The 23052-nt window shown below is 38.4% G+C and overlaps 1 protein-coding gene across 2 annotated transcripts in view; it reads right to left on the reverse strand.

Annotated features, from left to right (window-relative positions):
- Positions 1-7975: 7975 nt before the first annotated feature.
- GSTCD (glutathione S-transferase C-terminal domain containing) overlaps positions 7976-23052 on the reverse strand; it is a 230969-nt gene continuing 215892 nt past the window's right edge. The window contains exons 9-12 of one of the 2 annotated variants that reach the window (XM_064285482.1): positions 21116-21249; positions 20941-20971; positions 12793-12862; positions 7976-10255 (exon numbers count right to left, since the gene is read on the reverse strand). In XM_064285482.1, coding sequence (XP_064141552.1) covers positions 10119-10255; positions 12793-12862; positions 20941-20971; positions 21116-21249 — 372 coding nt within the window. In that variant the 3' untranslated portion in view covers positions 7976-10118. Of the gene's footprint in view, positions 10256-12792; positions 12863-20940; positions 20972-21115; positions 21250-23052 lie in introns of those variants that run through there. The other variant, XR_010322037.1, reaches the window with a different exon arrangement.

The raw sequence follows: 23052 nt of genomic DNA on the forward strand, positions 1-23052 counted from the left end.
TGGAATTAGAAAAACAATTTCACATTAGAAAATATAGTAAAGGAATTTGCCCCGTTAAAATACTAAAAAAGAAAAAATGACTACTTCAATGAAATAGAAAAAGTATTTATTAAAATGATCAATTTATTCACGATAAAATTGGAATTGAAGGGAATTGCCTTGTTCATGTATACTATGTACAAGAAAAAGAAGATGGAACATCGTTAAAGTGTTAATTCTTCCCCCAATTAGTCACTAAATTCCGTGCAACTTAAGTAAAAATTTCTAAAGGCTTTTTCATGGAACATGACAAACAGATGGTACATTTTAGATGAAAGAGCAAAAAGCCAGTAATAGCCAAGAACATTTTAAAGAAAAACAAGGCTGGGCTTCTCCCTGCCAGGCATTAAGACTTAGAGAGTTTTAGGTAATTAAGAGAGTAATTGAGATTAATTATTCTGTTCAGATCACTTATTTCTGTAACATATCCAAGATTGCAGCCAAGAAGGAGGTAGAAATTGGGCAAGGTTTGGAAGACAGCCTTAGAAATTTTGACTTGGAAATAAGACTCGAAAAGTAAAATTAGGACTGTTGGATAAGTCTGATGATAATTCTAATGATGCTATACAAACAATAGGAGCCCTGGTGGTGCAATGGTTAAGTGCTCAACTGCTAACAGAAAGGTCAGTGGTTTGAACCCACCAGCCCCTTCTTGGGAGAAAAGACCTGGCAATCTGCTCCCATAAAAATTTATAGCCTAGGAAACTCTATGGGGCAGCTCTGCTCTGTCATATAGGGTCGCTATGAGTCAGAACCAACTTGAGGGCACCTAACAACAACATGAGTCGGAATCAACTTGATGGTACAGACCAACAGCAGCAACCTACAAACAATAAAGAAACCAGAGTTTAGAAGTAATGCTTTTGAAGTATATTTCAAGTTTAATACAAACAAAAGTTAGTTCATAGGTGGTTTCCCTTTTGATTGACATGTGCACCTGAGATGGACTTTAAATGTAGCATGAGGAATTTGACTAAATAGAAGAATTTGCTTGAGGTGAGATATGACCCTAAAAATTTTCTGAGAGAGATGATAAAATATTTTGCTCTGGATGTCTTGAAAAATCGGATTGACTAAGTTTAATTTACTAAAGGTGTTGAAATTTATAATTTAGCTACATAAACTATTTCTGGTTGTATAATTCTAGACACAATCAGAAGATGCTGTCTTATGGTAACATTGAGGAGAAAACTGAGATGTATTATTTCATACGCCTTGTTTCCTCTTTTCCCACCATCCCTTTCACTTCCCCAAATACGCACACAGATGCTTTTCCAGAGCGACTGCCCATTCTTAATTTAGTAAAAGACGTGTTTCCAACTAGTCAGCTCAAAGAGTATCAACACATCATCACTCTGCATTGCTGCAGTACCGAACTCAGAGTATAATAAAGGAAGAGCAGCATCTATATACCCAGGTATGCCCTTAGGTATTTTTAGTCTCATAAAAAGTAAATTATGCAATAGTTTATAAAGGATCTAATAGTAATAGATAGGTTTGCATCAAAGAAATAAATTAGATGATTATTTGCAGATTTGCAGTGAAGTAAATTTTGATTATGTATAAAGTTCACCCTTTATCATATTATATAGTCAACTCCTAATTGATTATATGGAAACACTGGTGGCATAGTGGTTAAGTGCTACAGCTGCTAACAAAAAGGTCTGCAGTTCGAATCCACCAGGTGCTCCTTGGAAATTCTATGGGGGCAGTAATACCCTGTCCTATAGGGTTGCTATGAGTTGGAATCGACTTGACGGCAATGGGTAATGGGGGTAATTGATTATATATGTAAGCCATGGTTTTAACTATTTATGGTAATTTTTACTCCTAGGGCCGGGTATCCTTGCTTACTCGAGAAGTTTTAGCTTACTTTTTCTAACTGCTGAGAAATTCCCAAGAAATAAAATTGTTCCTAACAAAATATATGCTGCATTTCAATTTATATTAAATGATCTATTATTCTGAGATAATTGAGCTCGCCGTTCTATGCAAAGGAGAAAACACCACATAGAAAAATAGTCTGTGGGAATCCTAGGCTTTGCATATTCTCACCCTCTGACTGAAATGCAGGCGGATGGCTGAGAAATGATCTGTGACTGAGCCCATTCATCAGATGTGTGAAGAGCATCTTTGAAGATGCTCCAACGTGTTGCCATCAAGCTGATTCTGACTCATAGCGACCCCGTAGGACAGACATTTGCTGACCTTTTGGAAGTGCCATAGAGTTTCCAAGGTTGTAATCTTTATAAAAGCAGATTGACGCATCTTTCTCCCATGGAGCAGCTAGTGGGTTGGAACCGCCAACCTTTCAGTTAGCAGTCTAGAGCTTAAGGACTGCACCACCAGGGCTCCTTGAAGATGTGCTAGTGACAGAGAAATGGCATCTTCCTACAGATTGCACATTCCATGGTTTTATTTCCTTGATGGTCGTTATTTCCTTGACGGTCGTTCAGTATCACAGAGTCAGCACCTCGGTTGAGCCAGGCTCTATGCTAGGGTAAGCTTACAGTGTAAATATCAAACTAACATTTGTTGTGCACCTTCTCTGCTTTAACTGAAGCTCATGCTCTTTTGCCTTTTTCTCCATGAACAGGGAAAATAATTTACCGGCAACTTTTCATAAAAACTATTCAGATGACACAAGGCAGAAGCTGTCATTCCTTAGTCTTCTGTAGCATTGGATTTGTTTTAAATATATTTTAAGAACATTAAACAAAATAAAAACAATACAAACCAAAACACAAAATCCCACATACCTTATGCCTGTTTTTGTGCTTATAGAGGGGAAAAAAGTCTCATATATATATATATTTTCCCCCACATAGAAAAAATTATTAATTCAATAAATATATAAGTTTCTACTATATGCCTGACACTGGGCTAAATACTGAAAGTGTAACAGTGGTTAAAATAGAACTCTTGAAGTTTAAATTCTGCTCAGGAAGACATAATAAACAAGATACATACTGTGCTTACATATGGTAGGGAGATAGAGAGTAACTGGGAGAGGCCAAAATATGCAACCATATGAATAATTTCAAAAATAGAAATCCAAACAAGAGAGCATTTTTTGCCCATTAAATTGGCCAAGATTTAAAAAAAAAAAAAAAAAAAGGATAATGCCTGTGTTGGTTCAGGTTCCAGGGAAATAAAAACTTTTATACTCTTACATTCCCAGTAGGAGTGTAAACTGGTACCTTCTTGAAGGAGTATTTAGTAGGTAGGCCAAGTATTTTAATACATGAGGCAGAATTTGCAAATTTGAAACTCCATTTCATAAGTTTCTTCAAACTTTTATAATGATGAAAAAACAACTCCTTTGAGTGTATTTCTGGAAAATTCCTTTCTGAAGATAAATGTGAAAAATCTACAAAGCAGACGTGCCCTCCCACTCTTTGATGAACCCAGTAGAATGCCCTACAGCAAGCCAGCAGTGATGGCTTTTATTTATGTTCTCCACCTCCTTCCGTCTTTTGACCTTCTTCCCCTTCTCCTCAAACTACATTGCTGGTGGTACATTATTGTTTGCAATTATCCACCTGCCACCCCTCCTACCACCTATTAAACTCAGGATGGGCATGTAACTTGCAAAAGAGTTGAAGGAAATGATGTGTCTCGCTTCTGAGCAGAATCTTTAAAAGCTAGTTGGTAGTTTGCCATGCCTATTTTCTGTCTGCCATAAGACCAGCTGTGTTCCAGATAGACTACTCCATCAGCCTGGGATGTGGTGTGAAGATAATGTGAAGTAGTCATAGCTCACTTGTGTAGTGTGAGTGAAAAATAAATCAATCTTGTGTATGAGGTTTTGCTACCATAGCATATGCTAGCCAACCCTGGTAGGATTGCTAAAAGCCTGCATTAGAATATCAGCTCTGCCACTTACTAGCTGAGATCAAATCCAGATCTGCTCTTACTGTGTAACCCTGGCCTTATAGTTGTTAGGTGCCGTCGAGCTGGTTCTACCTCATAGCAACCCTATGTACAACAAAACGAAACACCACTGGTCCTGCGATACCCTCACAATCATTACTATGCTTGAGCCCATCATTGCAGCAGCCGCTCTGTCATTCCATTTCCTTGAGGATCTTCCTCTCTTTTGCTAACCCTCTACCAAACATGATGTCCTTCTCCAGGGACTAGTCCCTCCTGATAACATGTCTAAAGCACCTGAGATGAAGTCTTGCCATCCCCACTTCTAAGGAGCATTCTGGCTGTACTTTCTCCAAGACAGATTTGTTTGTTCCTCCGGTAGTCCATGGTATATTCCGTATTCTTTGCCAGCACCACAATTCAGATACATCAATTCTTCTTTGGTCTTCTTTACTCATTGTCCAGCCTTCACATATATATCAGGTGATTGAAAACACCATGGCTTGGGTCAGGCACACCTTAGTCTTTCAAAGTAGCATCTTTGCTTTTTAAAACTTTAAAGAGGTCTTTTGCAGCAGATTGGCCCAATGCAGTACGTGGTTTGATTTCTTGACTGTTGCATCCATGGGTGTTGATTGTGGATCCAAGTAAAATGAAATTCTTGGCAACTTCAGTCTTTTCTCTGTTTATCATGATGTTGCTTATTGCTCCATTTGTGAGAATTTTCATTTTCTTTATGTTGAGGAGTAATCCATACTGGAGGCTGTAGGCTATGATCTTCATCAGTAAGTGCTTCAAGCCCTCTTCACTTTCAGCCAGCAAGGTTGTGTCATCTGCAGGTTGTTAATGAGTCTTCTTCCAATCCTGATACCACATTCTTCTTCGTATAATCCAGCTTCTCAGGTTATTTGCTCAGCATACAGATTGAGTAAGTATGATTAAAGGATACAACCCTGACCCACACCTTTATTGACTTTAAACCACACAATATCCCCTTGTTCTGTTCAAATGAGTGCCTCTTGATCTATATACAGGCTCCTCATGAGCACAATTTAGTGTTCTGGAATTCCCATCCCTCGCAATGTTATCCATAATTTGTTATGATCCACACAGTCAAATGCTTTGTGTAGCCAATATAACACAGGTAAACATCTTTCTGGTATTCTCTGCCTTCAGCCAAGATCCATCTGACATCAGCAATGGTATCCACTGTTGCACATCCTCTTCTGAATCTGGCTTGAATTTCTGGAAGTTCCCTATCAATGTACTGCTACAACCTCTTTTGAATTATCTTTAGCAATATTTTACTTGAGTGTGACATTAATGATATTATTCAATAATTTTCACATTCTGTTGGATCATCTTTCTTTGGAATGGGTACAAATGTGCATCTCTTCCTGTCAGTTGGCCAGGTAAATGTCTTCCAAATTTCTTGGCATAAACGAGTGCACACCTCCAGCACTGCATCCATTTGTTGAAACGTCTCAACTGGTATTCTATCAATTCCTGAAGCCTTGTTTTTCACCAATGCCTTCAGCAGGTCAGATTTTGTCCTTGAATACCATCAGTTTTTGATCATATGCTACCTCCTGAAATGGTTGAACATCAACCAATTCTTTTTGGTACAGTGACTGGATATTCCTTCCATCTTCCTTTGATGGCTCCTGCATCATTCAGTATTTTGCCCATAGAATCCTTCAATATTGTAACTCAAGGCTTGAATTTTTTCTTCAGTTCTTTCAGCTTGAGAAATGCCGAGCGTGTTCTTCCCTTTTGGTTTTATAACTTCAAGTCTTTGCGCATTGGCCTTAGTTTCCATAAAATGGGATCACTAATGTATCTAGTTCTTAGGTCATTTTGAGGATTAAATAACTTAAAAGATTAAACGAGTAATTATTTGTAAAGGACTTAGATCCCACAACAAAACCTCTGAAAGCCAGAACCTGTATAAGGCAAAAACCTGTCAGAGGAAAACTCAAATATTTTCCACTAACCCAAGCAATAGAAAAATACTAAGACTGCACCCTATCAAAGGTGGAAAATTTGTGAGACCTAGAAAAACAAGTCAGTCCTGTTGAGTCCTGGCTATCACGGTTTCACTGCACTACATTAGTGTTAAGTATTATATGAATGTCAGTAGAAAAACAAGTTTCAGTATGCAGAAGTTCTATTACTGGCAACTTCTCTTGAACCATAGAGTCAGCAATGCCTGTAGCCAGAATCTTTGGGGTGAGACTAAATGTTTAATTACTGTTATTCACATAATTGTTTTTCCATGCATACCCTGAAATGTTTTGATAACTGATATGACTAAAATTTGTCTCCCTAGATAAGAGAAAGTAGTTTAGCCATTAATAGTTACACCTCTGCTTTTCTGAGCCAGGCTGAAAAGTCAATGAAAGATGAGCTCTGATTTCTAATGTTACAACCTTAGGGGAGACAGACAGTGAGGAACAGCTTTGCTTTTGATGGACAAGTGTGGGGGTGAGACCAGGTCACTTGCTGGGATTACTGTTATTTCCACAGTGTTCCTGCTCCCTGAGTCCAACCCCTTTTATTTGTGATGACTGGGAAGGAGTCTTGGCAGGGATTTACACAGAAAAGTCATGATCCACGAGCAATCATTAACACATATGACTAGCCACAGCCATCCACAGCTGGAGAATACTGTGCCTAGAACAGGGTATGAGAACAGTGGGGAGTGTTCCTTTTTTATTGTCCACATTCATCATACAGATTTGGGTGGGTTTGTGTGCCTTGAGTCAACTGGGAAGGGCTGAGAAGATCCCCCTGGACAGTGGAAATTTTGTAACAGGTATCTAAATCCAGGGAGACTAGGAAAGGCTGCCCTCAAGAAGTCAAGTCTAAGCCAAGAGCAGAAAGATGAATGAAACTAAGCTAGTGGGAGGGATAAGAGAAGGTTATTCTAGGTAGTGGGAACAGCATCTGAAAAGCTTAATAGCATTAAAAAAACCATCAAATAAAGAAGAAAAAAAACCTCTACACTCAAAATGAAAAAATATTGTTGAGAGTAATTAAAGAAGATCTAAGTAAGTGGAATGAGGTATTGGTGCTTAAGTGGCAGAATTCTCACCCAGCCACCTCATGTACAGTTACGATGATGCTGAATACATTTCAGTAGAGTTTCCAGACTAAGACAGACTAGGAAGAAAGGTCTGTTGATCTACTTCTGAAAATCAGCCAATGAAAACTTTATGGATCACATAGAGTGATCTGATATGCAAACAATCATAGCAAAGGCAGAGAACCCGGTAGTGTTTAGTTCTGTTGAGCTTAGGGTCACCATGAGTTGGGGGTGGACTCAACAGCAGTTAACAACAATAAAAGAAATAGAAAGATACATCATGTTCATGAATTTTAAGACTCAATATCGTTAAAGATTCATTTTTCCACAATTGATCTAGCAGGCCTTTTTTTTTCCCCCGGGAAAGTCGATTTCACTTATGCGCATTAACCATTTGCACTACCCAAGGATTCCAAGAAATTGACAAGGCAATTCTAAAATTTACATGGAAATACGATGGATTTAAAATAGGCAAAACAATTTAGAAAATGAAACTGAAGGACTTAAGATATCTGATTTCAAGATTTACTATAAAGCTACAGTGATCTAAACAAATGGATTTATGGAAGAGACTAATACAGAGAGAAGCCCTGGTGGCGCAGTTGTTAAGAGCTCAGTTGCTAACCAAAAGGTCAGCAGTTCAAATCTACCAGCGACTCCTTGGAAACCCTATTCTACTCTGTCCTATAGGGTCACTATGAGTTGGAATTGACTCAAGGGCACCTAACAACAACAATCTACAAAGTCCAGAAATGGACCTCCACATACACATCAATTAATTTTCACCAAGGCAATTTAATGAAGAGAGGAAAGGTTTTTTAACAAATGATGCTGGAACAACTGAATATTCCTTGAAACTCACCTACTTCTATATGTGACTATTGATTTGAGATGATCATAGACCTAAATGTAAAAGCTAACCCAGTACAGTTTCTACAAAAAACAAAACACCACACACACACACACACACACGAGAAATTTTCATAACCTTAGGGCAGGCACAGGTTTATTAGAGAGGGTACAAAAAGTATTAAGTATAAAAGAAAAAAATGTTACATTGGACTTTGTCAAAATTAAAATATTCTTTATGAAAATGAGTTATTCACATCCACTAGAATGGCTAAAATAAAAAAAGGCTGACAATATCAAATGTTGGTGAGGGTGTACAGAACTGGAATTTTCATTCACTGCTGGTGGGAGTACAAAATGGTACAACCACTTTGGAAAACTGTTTGGCAATTGACATTTATTTACCCTGTGACTCAGCAAGTCTACTACTAGGCTTTTATCCAAGAGAAATGAAAGCATATGTCCACAAAGTGACTTGTATGAAAATGTTCATAGGCGTAATTCATAATAACCCCAAAGTGGAAACACTGCAAAAAAACACTAATAGAAGAATGGATAAATACATTTTGATACATTTATGTAATGGGATACTATTTAGGAATAAGAAACAAACTATTAATACAACAACGTGGATGCATCTCCAAAAAACACTATGTTAAGCAAAAGAAACTAGACACGAAAGACAACATACTAAATTACTCCACTGATCTGAAGGACAAAAATAGCCAAAACTAAGGTAGGGTGATAGAAATCCGAGAGTGGTTGCATCTGGGGTGGGGAGGGTAATGAGGGAACTTTCTGGGCTGATGGAAATGTCCTGTATCTTACTTTGGTTGGAGGTCTCATGAGTGTATACAGTTGTCAAAACTTCTCAAACTGAACACCTAAAATCTATTATTTTATTGCATGTAAATTATAACCCAATTTAAAAAAGAAAGCCCAAGATAAGAGTATGCAGTTTTTATGGACACAAATGATGAAAATACTCAGGGTTGATAGCTAATTCTTCTCTTAAGTTTTATCCCAGAAAAACAAGGCTTCTTCAATTATTCTTGTATTTTAACCCACAATGATGAAAGAGTTATTTATGACCAATCAAAGTCCTTTCTCCTCATGGTATGTGTTGTACTGGGGATGAAAACATCAAAATCCATGAAATAAATCTTATCTCCAATGGAGCAACCTAAGACATGTAAAAGTTAATTAGCAGCATCTGACAAAGGAAATGCCGTCTGTCTTTAAAAACCTTGACTAGTAAAAAAAAAGGAAGAATTTAGGTATGGAAAACTACCCAAATAAGTTTCCATACTCTGTATTCTTCTCACTCTCAATTTATAATCAATAAGTTTTACCAAAAGAAAAAAAAAAAAAACACTAAGTAAGAAAATATGGTTGATATCTGAAAAACAAATTCTGTGACCACTCATTATATTATGACATAAAGAATGCATTAATTCTTTAATTTTTCTCTTTTGGAGGATTTACTTCCATAGGCAAACGTGTCTCTTGAAACTCATATTTCTGGAAAAATCTAGGCCAGGGTCTTGAAAATAATGGATACTCAATAATTATTAATAGAATTGAATTAAATAATCTATGTATTTACTGATTAATTACAATTTACATCCAAGTTACATGTTCCCATAATGAGAAATTTATTCAAATTATTTTATAATCTCTTCATATAAAATGTTTGGACCAATAAAGATCTTATCCAGTAACTTACAGGAAAAATATTTTTAAAATGTATTAGATGATATATAAGTCCAACTAACCCCAGCTCAGAAATAACCATACTGTAATTACCTGACTAGACTATTTTAAAAATATAGAAATGGTACAATTGTTAAAAATACAAAATACAAACCAAAAAACCCCACTGAGTCTAGTTTCGGACCCCATGTGAATATCCAAATAATTATAAAGTACCATGTGATCATTGTTGTGAATTAAACATCACATCTGCAAGATCAGAAAAGCCTGTGAGCCAAGAAAGACATTGTTATTCCAGTGATGGAACTTCCACTAGTGAGAATTATTCTGCTGGCAGCTGAGAGCTCAGGGGATTCTCACTATGAAAACCAGGAGTCCTTTAATCACACGTTCTAAGAGCATTTGTGATGCTCTTTGCAGGTAGCCTTTCTTCCAAGATTTTCCTGCTGCTTTCTTTCCTGGCTAACGCTGTTTCCTAGATACGCCAGGAACCTCCTGAATGCCACTTGGTTTCCATCATGAAGGCCGGTGGCAAGACATCAAATGTGCATATCTCATTCTAAATGGGGACTCCCACGATCATGTTATTTTTGGGAGAGCAGCTCTCTGGCTCCATGGACATCACTTGGACGGAGTAACCACGTTCTTCTGCAGCTCTTGCTCGATCCAGATCCACTAGGCACATGCACTGTTTTCCTGAAACGCAGTAAAATTGTATCATTAGACTACTCACTAACTGCTCAGTTTGAGGGATTCTGGACGGTGACAGAATCCCCTCATACTGTGGAGACTGCTGTTTTCCCCAAAGTCCTGTTTAGTCCCGTTCACTTTAGTTCTTGATCAATATGGAGTAAAGGAAATTACAAGCACCTGACATTTCACAGATTTGTCTCAGCTGATTATTTAAAGATTGTTAGCCTTTTAAAATGTATTGATGAACAAATCTTAAATACAAACCACAGATTCTATTTCCCATTTTGGTTAAAAATCCACTTCAAGTTCTTTTCTCTGTATTTCCTATGAAAATATTTAATCTGTAATACCATGGGAAAATAATATCTACTTTTAAAAATATTTAAAGTAACATGCCGACAAAGCAGAATCTGAACTACATGTTACATTTTCCATCAGAAGTTTTTTAGGACAATGAAGAAATAAAAAAAGGAAAATCTTTGAAAAAAGCCTCATTTGTGTTCTGCTTGTTTCAGGTGGATACGTGTTTAAACCTGCTACTGTGAAGTTGATTCCAACTCATAGTGACCCTATAGCAACCCTATAGAACAAAATTGAACTGTCTCATAGAGTTTCCAAGGGGTGCCTGGTGGATTTGAACTGCTGACTTTTTGGTTAGCAGCTGTGCTCTTAACCACTATGACAGGAGGGTTTCTGATGTGTTTGGTGTGCTCTTAATTTTCAGAGCCCCTGCACTCCTATGGTACTCAATTTTCTTTCCAGTCTCTGGACAACAAAAGAGGAAACCTGACTGGCAAGTAAAGCAGTTAATTTGTTTTCCTTTGGCAAACACCCACTTCTATTTCAAAAGTAACTCGGGGAAAAATGATTTGGGGCTGAATATATTCAAAGCCATGGTTTACTTTTACACGTTTGATTGCTTTAAATTCAATACATAAACTTCTTCATCCTTTTAGGAAAAATGTTACTGACTATGCAGAACTTTGTTCTATAGTTTTCTCAATAGTTATAATAATGCCTAATCATTATTTTTAAATAACTTATCTCGATGACAACGGAAACTGCCAACTACTAAACTGCTAACCTCCAGAAGTGAAGACAGGAAAAACTGAAGTAGCAAAGTTCTCCTGTGGAGACAGGATCCTCACAGGAAAACGGCCAGGGTGAAATTAACACGTAAGAATTGACAAAAAGAGGCTCAGATTTAAAAAGTTCATTTTGGACATTTTCCTCAAAAAGATCCATGCCAAAAAGATGCATGCTATTAGAAATAATATAAAGAGAGATGTGCAGAATTCCATTTAGTTCAAATCACCTCCTTTTCATCAACAAACAGCTGTACGGCTGACATTCTTTCCCTTAAAATACTGCCCTTCCTTTAAGACATCTGTAAAACATTTCTCACATCTACTTTCCAATTTAAAAGGAAGCAATCTCTGTCAGAATGGGATGCTCAACATTCCTCCAGTACACACCCTGGGCTTACACTGCAGCTCATTTACCCTGGCTTTGAGCCCAGTCAATTTTTCCTTTTCCATGACGTAGAAGAATCTCATATTTTCACATGTTGAAGAAGTGTCTTTATAGCTGAAATTCAGTTGTTGGTAGCCTACGTTTTGGAGCCTGGGAAGCTTCCTAAAAATGGTCACAGAGTATAGGAATGGTCCGTGCAAAGTATAGACATGGATATTTGCTGGATTCTATGACTCATTCCTCCACCTGTCTCTGCCAGTGATCATGCCAAATGCTCCTCCTCAACTCCAGCACCATCTTTTCCAGCCACTCCCTTCTGGCTTGATGCCTAAAACCCACAACAACCCACGCACACACCCATCCACCATACTAATTACGCCCTCATTGAGTCTAGTGGAGTTGTATCAAATGTACATTTGACTAATTCAAAGTGTTAAGATGGAAAGGGGAGAAGAAAGGGTGAAAGAGAGTCAAAGAGAAAGGGAGCCTGCATGAAGGAGAGAGCAAGCGACTCGATGGCACCTAACGACAATTATTCCTCTAAATGAGATTTTTTAAATTAATTACTTAATTAACTTGAAATGCTTCTGTGTGTCTTCTAACTTAGGGTGATGTTTAATATTATAAATGTCAAATAAATTGGTCTATGATTGATAATATCCAAGTATATCTTTGAGAAAGAAAATGTTATCCTTGTTTACACATTTTTTAATGCATTAATTTTAAGAGGCACAGTTGACTTTTCCATCTTTATTATTTTCTTTTGTGGCTTTGGATAGATCCGTCAGTTTGTCCAGAAAAATAAGGAAGAGATTTAACATTATGATCCTATTCAATATATAAACATTGAAAAATGTATTTAAAAATATTAATATTTACCAAAATGGGATAAAATGTTGTTAAGGCTTCAAAGCTCTTTTCAATATGGATTAAATTTTCTGGGAGAAACAAACTTTAGTTTCTTGTTGATAAATGAACCAGTTTTCCCCAAATAGAGTCATTCCTAGACTCATTCCTAGGCATATTGTACATAATCCACTCAGCAGCTGCTCTGCGAAAATACATACCTATTAGCCTGCGCTGGGGGGGCAGCTGGGCAGCTGTCTGATCTGCAAATCTGCACAGAATCATGTGTTCCTAGAAGAAAAAGCAATAGAATCTGGGCTTATTTTAATCTTCTGCATCAAAGTTGTTTTAAAAAAAAAAGCCTACCTTGATTTTCTGGAATACTCTGCTGTTTAAATGAATAAAGTGCTACAAAAACAGTACTTTTATAAGAGGCAAACTTTCAGATAATGGTACCGGATATATTTTTTCCTTTCAAGTGCACTGCTTTTCAGAGGTAGGTCTTAAGACCAGAGGGATGAAGATCCGCAGGGTCACTTCTGACCAGTTGCTTTCAGCCAAAATATGACCCCAGGGCTATATTTTATGATTATAATAAGTGAAATGAAAAGATCTAAAAGTCACCTATATTTTTCCTTTAACAAGATTTGTTTGAATCTCAGGAACATGGCTCTGAGAAAACACTCTCGGTAGCTTTTCATGCTACTAGAGGAAAAGGAAGAACTGCAGATGAATACTGTAGGTGGCCCCTGTAGCTCCTAGGATACCAGCAGAGTGCTGGCTTTTCCTCTCTCTTCCCTCCAATCAGCCTTTAGAGGAGAGGATCCTAGGCTCTGTGTGTCTCTCCTTCCAAAGGGCTGCAGGTGGTATATCTATTTCTGCTTTAAGACAAATCATCGAGAGGACCCAAGGACTGCTGTTTCTGCTTAACAATTTTAGAAAAGATTGTATTAATGGAAAAAAAAAAAAAAAAAAAGTCCTTAGATGGACAAGAAGCTAATGAATTTGCACAGTGCTCTTAAATCTCCAAGTAGGCAAAGGTGAGCAACTAGGCAGAGAACTGAAAGAAAGCAATCCTCCCATGACAACTATTCATTCAGATCAGCTACTGTTTCTGAGTGTGTCAAAATGTTCTCACCTGCCAGCTGAACACAGGCTGAACCTAGATTCATCATTTGTCCCCATAGTCTTCTGTACATTAAATTTCAGGCTTCTATTTGTTAATATGATGATATTGTGCTTTTTCATCATCTCTTTCCACAGATGTAGTCAATTTGATTTCTGTGTGTTCCATCTGGCAAGGTCCATGTGTATAGTTGCTGTTTATGTTAGTGAAAGAAGGTATTTGCAATGAAGAAGTCGTTGGTCTTGCAAAATTCTATCATTCGATCTCCGGCATTGTTTCTATCACCAAGGCCATATTTTCCAAATACTGATCCTTCTTCTTTGTTTCCAACTTTCCCATTTCAATTGCCAGTAATTATCAGTGCATCTTGATTGCATGTTCGATCAATTTCAGACTGCAGCAACTGATATAAATTTTCTATTTCTTCACTTTTGGCCCTAGTGGTTGGTGCATAAATTTGAATAATAGTCGTATTAACTGGTCTTCCTTGTAGGTGTATGGATATTATCCTATCACTGACAGCGTTGTACTTCAGGATAGATCTTGAAACGTTCTTTTTGACGATGAATGCAACACCATTCCTCCTCGAGTTGTCATTCCCAGCATAATAGACTATATGATTGTCCGATTCAGAATGGCCAATACCAGTCCATTTCAGCTCACTAATGCCTAGGATATCAATGTTATTGCATTCCATTTCATTTTTGACCATTTCTAAGTTTTTCTAGATTCATATCTTGTACATTCCAGGTTCCAATATTAATGGATGCTTGGAGCTGTTTATTCTCATTTTGAGTAGTGCCACACCAGCAAATGAAGGTCCTGGAAGCTTTATTCCATCCATGTCATTAAGGTCGACTGTACTTTGAGGAGGCAGCTCTTCTCCAGTCATCTTTTGAGTGCCTTCTAACCTGGGGAGCTCATCTTCCAGCACTGTATCAGACAATGTTCCACCGAAATTCATAAAGTTTTCACTGGCTAATGCTTTTCAGAAGTAGACTGCCAGGTCCTTCTTCCTAGTCTGTCTTAGTCTGGAAGCTCAGCTGAAACCTGTCCTCCATGGGTGACCTTGCTGGTATCTGAATACCGGTGGCATAGCTTCCAGCATCACAGCAACACACAAGGCCCCACAGTACGACAAACTGACAGACACGTTGGGGGAAAAGCACAATATCATCAGTCAGAACAAGGCCACGGGCTGACTGTGGAACAGACCATCAATAGCTCATATGCAAGTTCAAGCTGACACTGAAGAAAATCAGAGCAAGTCCACAAGAGCCAAAATATGACCTCAAGTATATCCCCCCTGAATTTAGAGAGCATCTCAAGAATAGATTTGATGCATTGAACACTAGTGACCGAAGACCAGACGAGTTGTGGAATGACATCAAGGGCATCATCCATGAAGAAAGCAAGAGGTCACTGAAAAGACAGGAAAGAAAGAAAAGACCAAGGTGGATGTCAGAGGAGACTCTAAAACGTGCCCTTGAGCGTCGAGCAGCTACAGCAAAAAGAAGAATTCATGAAGTAAAAGAACTGAACAGATTTCAGAGGGCGTCTCGAGAAGACAAAGTAAAGTATTATAATGACATGTGCAAAGAGCTAGAGATGGAAAACCAAAAGGGAAGAACACGCTCGGCATTTCTTAAACTGAAAGAACTGAAGATAAAATTCAAGCCTCGAGTTGCAATAGTGAAGGATTCCACCGAGAAAATATTAAACGACGCAGGAAGTATCAAAAGAAGATGGAAGGAATACACAGAGTCATTATACCAAAAAGAATCGGTCGATATTCAACCATTTCAAGAGGTGGCATATGATCAGGAACTGATGGTACTGAAGGAAGAAGTCCAAGCTGTTCTGAAGGCATTGGTGAAAAACAAGGCTCCAGGAATTGATGGAATATCAATTGAGATGTTTCAACAGACAGATGCAGCACTGGAGGTGCTCACTCGTCTATGTCAAGAAATATGGAAGACAGCTTCCTGGCCAACTGACTGGAAGAGATCCATATCTATGCCTATCCCCAAGAAAGGTGATCCAACTGAATGTGGAAATTATAGAACAATATCATTAATATCACATGGAAGCAAAACTCTGCTGAAGATCATTCAAAAACGGCTGTGGCAGTATATCGACAGGGAACTGCCAGAAATTCAGGCCAGTTTCAGAAGAGGGCATGGAACCAGGGATACCATTGCTGATGTCAGATGGATCCTGGCAGAAAGCGGAGAATACCAGAAGGATGTTTACCTGTGTTTTATTGACTATGCAAAGGCATTCGACTGTGTGGGTCATAACAAACTATGGATAAAATTGAGAAGAATGGGAATTCCAGAACACTTAATTGTGCTCATGAGGAACCTTTACATAGATCAAGAGGCAGTTGTTTGGACAGAACAAGGGGATACTGATTGGTTTAAAGTCAGGAAAGGTGTGCATCAGGGTTGTATTCTTTCACCATACCTATCGGAATTGACTCGATGCCACTGGCATTTAATCTGTATGCTGAACAAATAATATGAGAAACTGGACTATATGAAGAAGAATGGGGCATCAGGATTGGAGGAAGGCTCATTAATAACCTGCATTATGCAGATGACACAACCTTGCTTGCTGAAAGTGAAGAGGACTTGAAGCACTTCCTAATGAAGATCAAAGACCACAGCCTTTAGTATGGATTACACCTCAACATAAAGAAAACAAAAATGCTCACAACTGGACCAATGAGCAACATCAGGATAAACGGAGAAAAGATTGAAGTTGTCAAGGATTTCATTTTACTTGGATCCACAATCAACAGCCATGGAAGCAGCTGTCAAGAAATCAAAAGATGCATTGCATTGGGTAAATCTGCTGCAAAGGGCCTCTTCAAAGTGTTGAAGAGCAAAGATGTCACCCTGAAGACTAAGGTGTGCCTGACCCAAGCCATGGTGTTTTCAATCACATCATATGCATGCGAAAGCTGGACAATGAATAAGGAAGACCGAAGAAGAGTTGACGCCTTCGAATTGTGGTGTTGGCGAAGAATATTGAATATACCATGGACTGCCAAAAGAACGAACAAATCTGTCTTGGAAGAAGTGTGGCTAGAATGCTCCTTAGAGGCAAGGATGGTGAGACTGCATCTTACACACTTTGGCCACGTTGTCAGGAGGGATCAGTCCCTGGAGAAGGACATCATGCTTGGCAGAGTACAGGGTCAGTGGAAAAGAGGAAGACCCTCAACGAGGTGGACTGATACAGTGGCTGCAACAATGAGCTCAAGCATAACAACGATTGTAAGGATGGTGCAGGATCGGGCAGTGTTTCGTTCTGTTGTGCATAGGGTCACTCTGAGTCAGAACCGACTTGACGGCACTTAACAACAACATCAACATTTTGTTAATAAGGTAATTGAAGTCATTGTGACAATGCTGGTTGGTTTTAAAGGGACGTCTCTGTCTTAACCTTATGTATTTTAGAAAAAACACTTTAAAGCTCACTACAAAGTTTAGTGGTAATGGGTAGGACCCTAATAAAATAGTTCAAAGGAATAAGTGTTTTTAAGCTTACACAATGTAGCTGGCAACAACTAGGCACAAAGTGGCCAAAGAAGAATACAGAATTATATGATTTGAAGGACAGGCAAGAAAAACCATGCCCTTTGTCCTCATGGTGTTTGTAAATTAAGATTCACTTTATATAAAGGTAACGTTGAGGGGATCATGATATCACATAAGGTTCATTTCTCTTGTACTGATAAGTCTGGCCATATTTTATCGGAGTTATTTGTGTGTGTTTTCCCTAGTAGAAGTTCTGAAAGGGCAGAGAAAATAGTAGGTACTCAGTAAAGGATTGCTGGCTAAATTGAACTGTGGAGAAACACACTTCCAAAGTGACTCTCAAGGTATTTGGCACTAAGTCCACTTAGTTCTGCTTACCACCATATCCATCTTGGTTCATTTAAGAAATGCTAAGATAGCACCTTGCCACAGTATCCAAGAAGCCAGAACTTCTCTATAAAGCATATACACGTGAGGCCCCTAAAAGGGCTGGCGGCCCAGCAGCTTTGGCGGGGGAGGGTGTAAACATGATGAACCAGAGTGTAGGGGAGTTTCTGCTCTCTGGAAGAGCCTGGCGCTCCATCTCTTTTTACTTTTCATTCTTTTCCAGCCAGCAATGAGACTACATCTCCTACAGTGGCTCCCTATCCCCTCCCACCACCTACATGTTTTCTGTACTCTCAGAGCTTGCTTTATTTAGCATCTGTCTAGTTTTTTTTTCCTCCTTTCTCCCAGTTCATTTCCCCCCCATTGGCAAAGTCTTGTGATACAGAGGTGAGTTATTTTGAAATTCTATGAAAATAGTTCCCAAGGTACTGTTTTCCAAAAAACTTTATTGTTCCTTAGGATATGCAAACTTTTTTTTTTGTCTTTTTTATGGCCACAGATGGCCTCTGCTTTTTTTTTTTTATTAACTTTTATTGAGGTTCAAGTGAACGTTTACAAATCAAGTCAGACTGTCACATATAAGTTTATATAGGATATGCAAACTTTTAAGCTAGTAGGAAAAGGCAAGCAACTGTCTGGTTCTAGATGAAAGCATAAACTCTAAAGTTTCCCTTCTCTTCATAGATGTCTGTGTGTACTTGCATAGGGAAGGGAGTGAATGGGAAGCAAGATGGGAGACAGAGTTGGAGGTGGGCTTTTAAAAGTTATAAAGTAGAGGTGAAGGAGTGATAGGTGCCAAGATGGTAGATATGAACATTTTTAGGCCACTGTACCTCACCATAAGGAGCCTTGGTGACACAGTGGTTAAAACGATCGACTGCTACCAGAAATGTCAGTGGTTCGAAACCACCAGCTGCTCCACAGTAGAAAGATGTGGAGTCTGCTTCTGTAGAGATTCACAGCCTTGGAAACCCTATAGGGTTGCTATGAGTCAGAATCAAGTCGACAGCAGTGAGTTTGGGGTTTGGGTACATCACCATGTCACTCCTGGATGAAGACCTGTTGCCGTCAAGTCGATTCCGACTCATAGCAACCCTACAGGACAGAGTAGAAGTGCCCCACAGAGTTTCCAAGGAGCACTTGATGGATTCGAAAACAGCCGACATTTTGGTTAGCAGCCATAGCTCTTAACCACTACGCCACCAGGGTTTCCACTGGATGAAGAAGAAGGCAAAATCCCTAAAAGGGAAGGGGTGGTATATAAAATGAGACTACGTCGTTTTAGTGAGTCCGTGCAAGAAGTGGGATTAACGGAACTAAGAATCCCAATTAATTCATCAACTATTAATGGAATTATTTATGTATTTATCTCAAATGCTTTTTCTTAATATTTCTTATTTCTTAAATTGCATTATGTCAGGTTATTAGTCAATTAATTAGGTAGTGGTGATGTTGAGAAAGCTGGAAATTGTTTTGCTCAGATTGGTGATTCAAAACTATATAACGTTCTGCCTACTGTTGGGACACAGCTTTCCACGGGCCTCTTGTGTTTCTTTATGTCTGGTGAGTAGAGGCACTAGCTGCCTTTGTTCCAGGCCAGGGGTCAGCAAAGTATAACCGATAGGCCAAATCTGGGCTATGATACGTTTTTGTATGGCTCATGAGTTAAGAATGGTTTTTACATTTTTAAAGGGTTATAAAGCGACAACAAAAACAACAATGATGACAGTAACAATGTAGAAGAATATGCAACAGGCAATGCCTAAAATATTTACTATCTGGCCTTTTATAGAAATGTTTGCACATGTTCCACATGATCTTTTAAAGGATATTTATATAGTGAGATTGGAAGACACGGATAGTTTCTTCCTTCAGAGCAAAGGGCAGGCATGCTCACTGCCCATTATAAAAGATCCAGGTCCCCTAAACTCAGCGTTCCTTTCCTGTAATGAAAGTCACTCTGTGTGTAGGTGTTACCTGGTCCTTTGTGTGTGTGTGTGTTTTAACTGTACTTTAAAAATGAAGGTTTACAGAGCAGATTAGTTTCTCATTAAACAATTAATACACATATTGTTTTGTGACATTGGTTGCCAACCATATGGCATGTTAACACTCTACCCTTCTCGACTCTGGATTCCCCATTTCCATTCATCCAGCTTTCCTGTCCCCTCCTGCCTTCTCGTCCTTGCCCCTGGGCTAGTGTGCACATTTAGTCTCCTTTTGTTTTATGGGCATATCTAATCTTTGGCTGAAGTGTGAACCTCAGGAATGACTTCAGTACTGAGTTAAAAGGGTATCCAGGGGCCATACTCTTAGAGTTTCTTCAGTCTCTGTCAGACCAGTAAGTCTGGTCTTTTTTTGTGAGTTACAATTTTGTTCTACATTTTTTTCCAGCTCTGTCCAAGACTCTGTATTGTGATCCCTGTCAGAGCAGTCAGTGGTAAAAGCCAGACACCATCTAGGTTTGCTGAACTCAGTCTGGTGGAGGTAGTGGTAGCTGTGGTCCATTAATCCTTTGGACTAATCTTTCTTTTGTGTCTTTGGTTTTCTTCATTCTCCATTACTCCAGACGGGAGTAGTAGGACCACTGGAGTATTTTTAGATGACCGCTCACAAGCTCACAAGCTTTTAAGACCCCAGACACTACTCACCAAAGTAAGATGTAGAACACTTTCTTTATAAACTATGTTATGCAAATTGAACTAGATGACCCCCAAGACCATGGTCCCTAGCCCTCAGCCCAGTAATTCAGTCCCTCAGACAGTTTAGATGTGCCTACGAAACTTACATGACCTTGCCTTGGTCAAGTTGTGCTGACTTCCCCAGTATTGTGTACTGTCTCATCCTTCACCAAAATTACCACTTATCTATTATCTAGTTAGTGTTTTTTCCCTCCCCACCCACTCCTCCCTAGTAACCATCAAAGATTGTTTCTTTCTATATATAAACTTTTCATGAGTTTTTATAATAGTGGTTTCATACAGTATTTACCCTTTTGTGATTCACTTATTTCATACTGCCCTCCAGGTTCATCCATATTATGAGATGTTTCACAGATTCATCATTGTTCTTTATTGTTGCGTAGTTAACTTGTTATCTTGAAGCAGGATAAAATCACAGATCCTTGATAATTCTATTTGAAGACTTAACCTGAATTTTTTTTTTGAGCCATACTAGTTGCTATTGAGTAATTCAAATATAACTATAAATTATATACTCCACTCAAAATAAAAGGGAAAAATATAAAGAAGGGATAAAAAGTATATTAGCAGGTTAGGAAGACATCTAGATCTTTACGATCTTTACGATACCTTGTATGATAGAGCTTCTTTGAATTGTTCACTGAAATAGAAAAGAAAAAGGAATTAGGCACCATTTTAAACATCAAATATTAAGAGTAGAAACAATCTTGAAAAAACTAAACTATAAACAAAAGAGTGTCTTTTATTTGAATAATTAGTGTCTTAGGTAGGCATTCAATTTCACCTTTTTGGAAAATTAAACTTTGAGGTGTTCTGAATGAAACCGTAACAGCAAGGACACGTGACAAAGGAAGCCCGCATTTTGATGCAGTGCTCAATCACCATATCTGTTGCCACTCCACAAGCATGCAACGCCACCTGGAAAACAAAAACAGGCCTTAGAACTAAGTTTTTTCTTAACTAACAGTGTTATCTACTTTCATGCTATCTTTTCGACTTCTTGTGAGAACTGAGCCTCAAGGGATTTCAAGTTACCAGAATAATATTTTATAATAGTTTTAATATTTCTCATTTGGATGTACCAAAGAACAACTTAGCTATTCTTACTAAGGAAATTAAGCAAGGTTGAATGATTATAAATGAAACATTGAAAATGAAGCATAAAATTTATTCAGTGGGGAATTTAATGAGATCTTAAATGTGGAAAATTGAATATCTACACATGTCTAAACCAGTGCTCTTGCTGATTATGAACTTAGTTCCGTTGTAGCATTGTGGCAAAAACACTAGATGCAAAAATAGCTAGTACTATGCTAACTGCTGGGAATACAAAGATAAAAAATACGGTTCTTTTTCTACACTCCGTCAACAAGAACGACTGAATGAAAAGTATTTAATATATTCACTCTCTCAACTCAGTGTGGAAACGGTATAGGTTTAACAGCTCCCTCAGTTCTGGCTATTTTTATGTGTTTACCACAGTAACTCACTGGTAGGCACCACAGGGAATATCGTTGTTAGGTGCCGTGGAGTTGATCCCAACTCATGTGACCCCATGGAGGGAATATAAGGAGGAATAAAACACTACACAGGAGCCCTGGTGATACAGTGGTTAAGTGCTCAGCTGCTGACTGAAAGGCTGGCAGTTTGAACCCACCAGGCCACCAGCCAGTCCACGGAAGATGTGGCAGTCTGCTTCCAGAAAGAATACACTCTCGGAAACCATAGGGGCAGTTCTACTTTGTCCTATAGGGTTGCTATGAGTTGGAATCGACTGGACAACAACTTTTTTTTTTTTAATACTACAATGTAACAATGCACAAGCAGTAGACAACTGTAATACAAGACAGAGTCTATTAAATGCCATTAAAAATAGTAAAAACAGTTCAAAACATCAAAGGAGAGAGAGTTGGTATTCAGATACGGAGAAATCAAGAAGGATCTCCTGGAAAAGATGGCACTGAAGAAGGGCTTTGTAGGGTAGAAAGCATTCCCAAGGGCAAAGAAGGAACAAACACAGGCAGAAAAGCAGATGGCATTTTCATACCAGAAAAAAAAAAAAAAGAAATGATACTAATAATAACATAAAATTCAATATTACTGAGTAAGGCACTGTGCTAACTACTTTCCGTATGTATCTACTTGTTTAATATTCACAATCACCGAGGAAGTAGCTACAATTTTGAGATGAGGAAATTGAGGCACAGAGAAGTTAAGTAACTTGTCCAAAGTAAGGACCCCAGCTCAGACTGTTTGGGGCCTCTGTCCTAAATGACCACTCTCTCTCATTTTACTTATCTCACAAGTCCTACTACCTTCTGGAATTACAGCATCACAGGGAACTAGCATGTATCTAGTATCTGCTAGATGTCAATGTCTCTACAAGGACTGCCTGTTTCTTAATTTAATCATTGGATTCACTTTTAAAAAAAAAAATTGTTTAATAGCTCTTATTATCTCCATTTTGTAATAACATTTCCAAGGTCACCTAGCTATTAAGCATTCCAGATGGATTCTTTATCCAAGTCTGACTCCAAAGCTTACATGATTTCCATCATATCATGCCATGCCCTGCCTGAGTGGCATTTTTGGAGCTAGAAGGAACCTTAGAAACCATTTTTTTAATGAAGAATTTTGGTTATCACTCTTAAGTCTGCCACTGACTTATTACAAAAAGAAATGGATTATGTACTAGTCACACGTTAAGGAAGAGAAAAAAGG

Source organism: Loxodonta africana, chromosome 5 (assembly GCF_030014295.1).
Source record: "Loxodonta africana isolate mLoxAfr1 chromosome 5, mLoxAfr1.hap2, whole genome shotgun sequence".
Classification (NCBI taxonomy): Eukaryota; Metazoa; Chordata; class Mammalia; order Proboscidea; family Elephantidae; genus Loxodonta; species Loxodonta africana.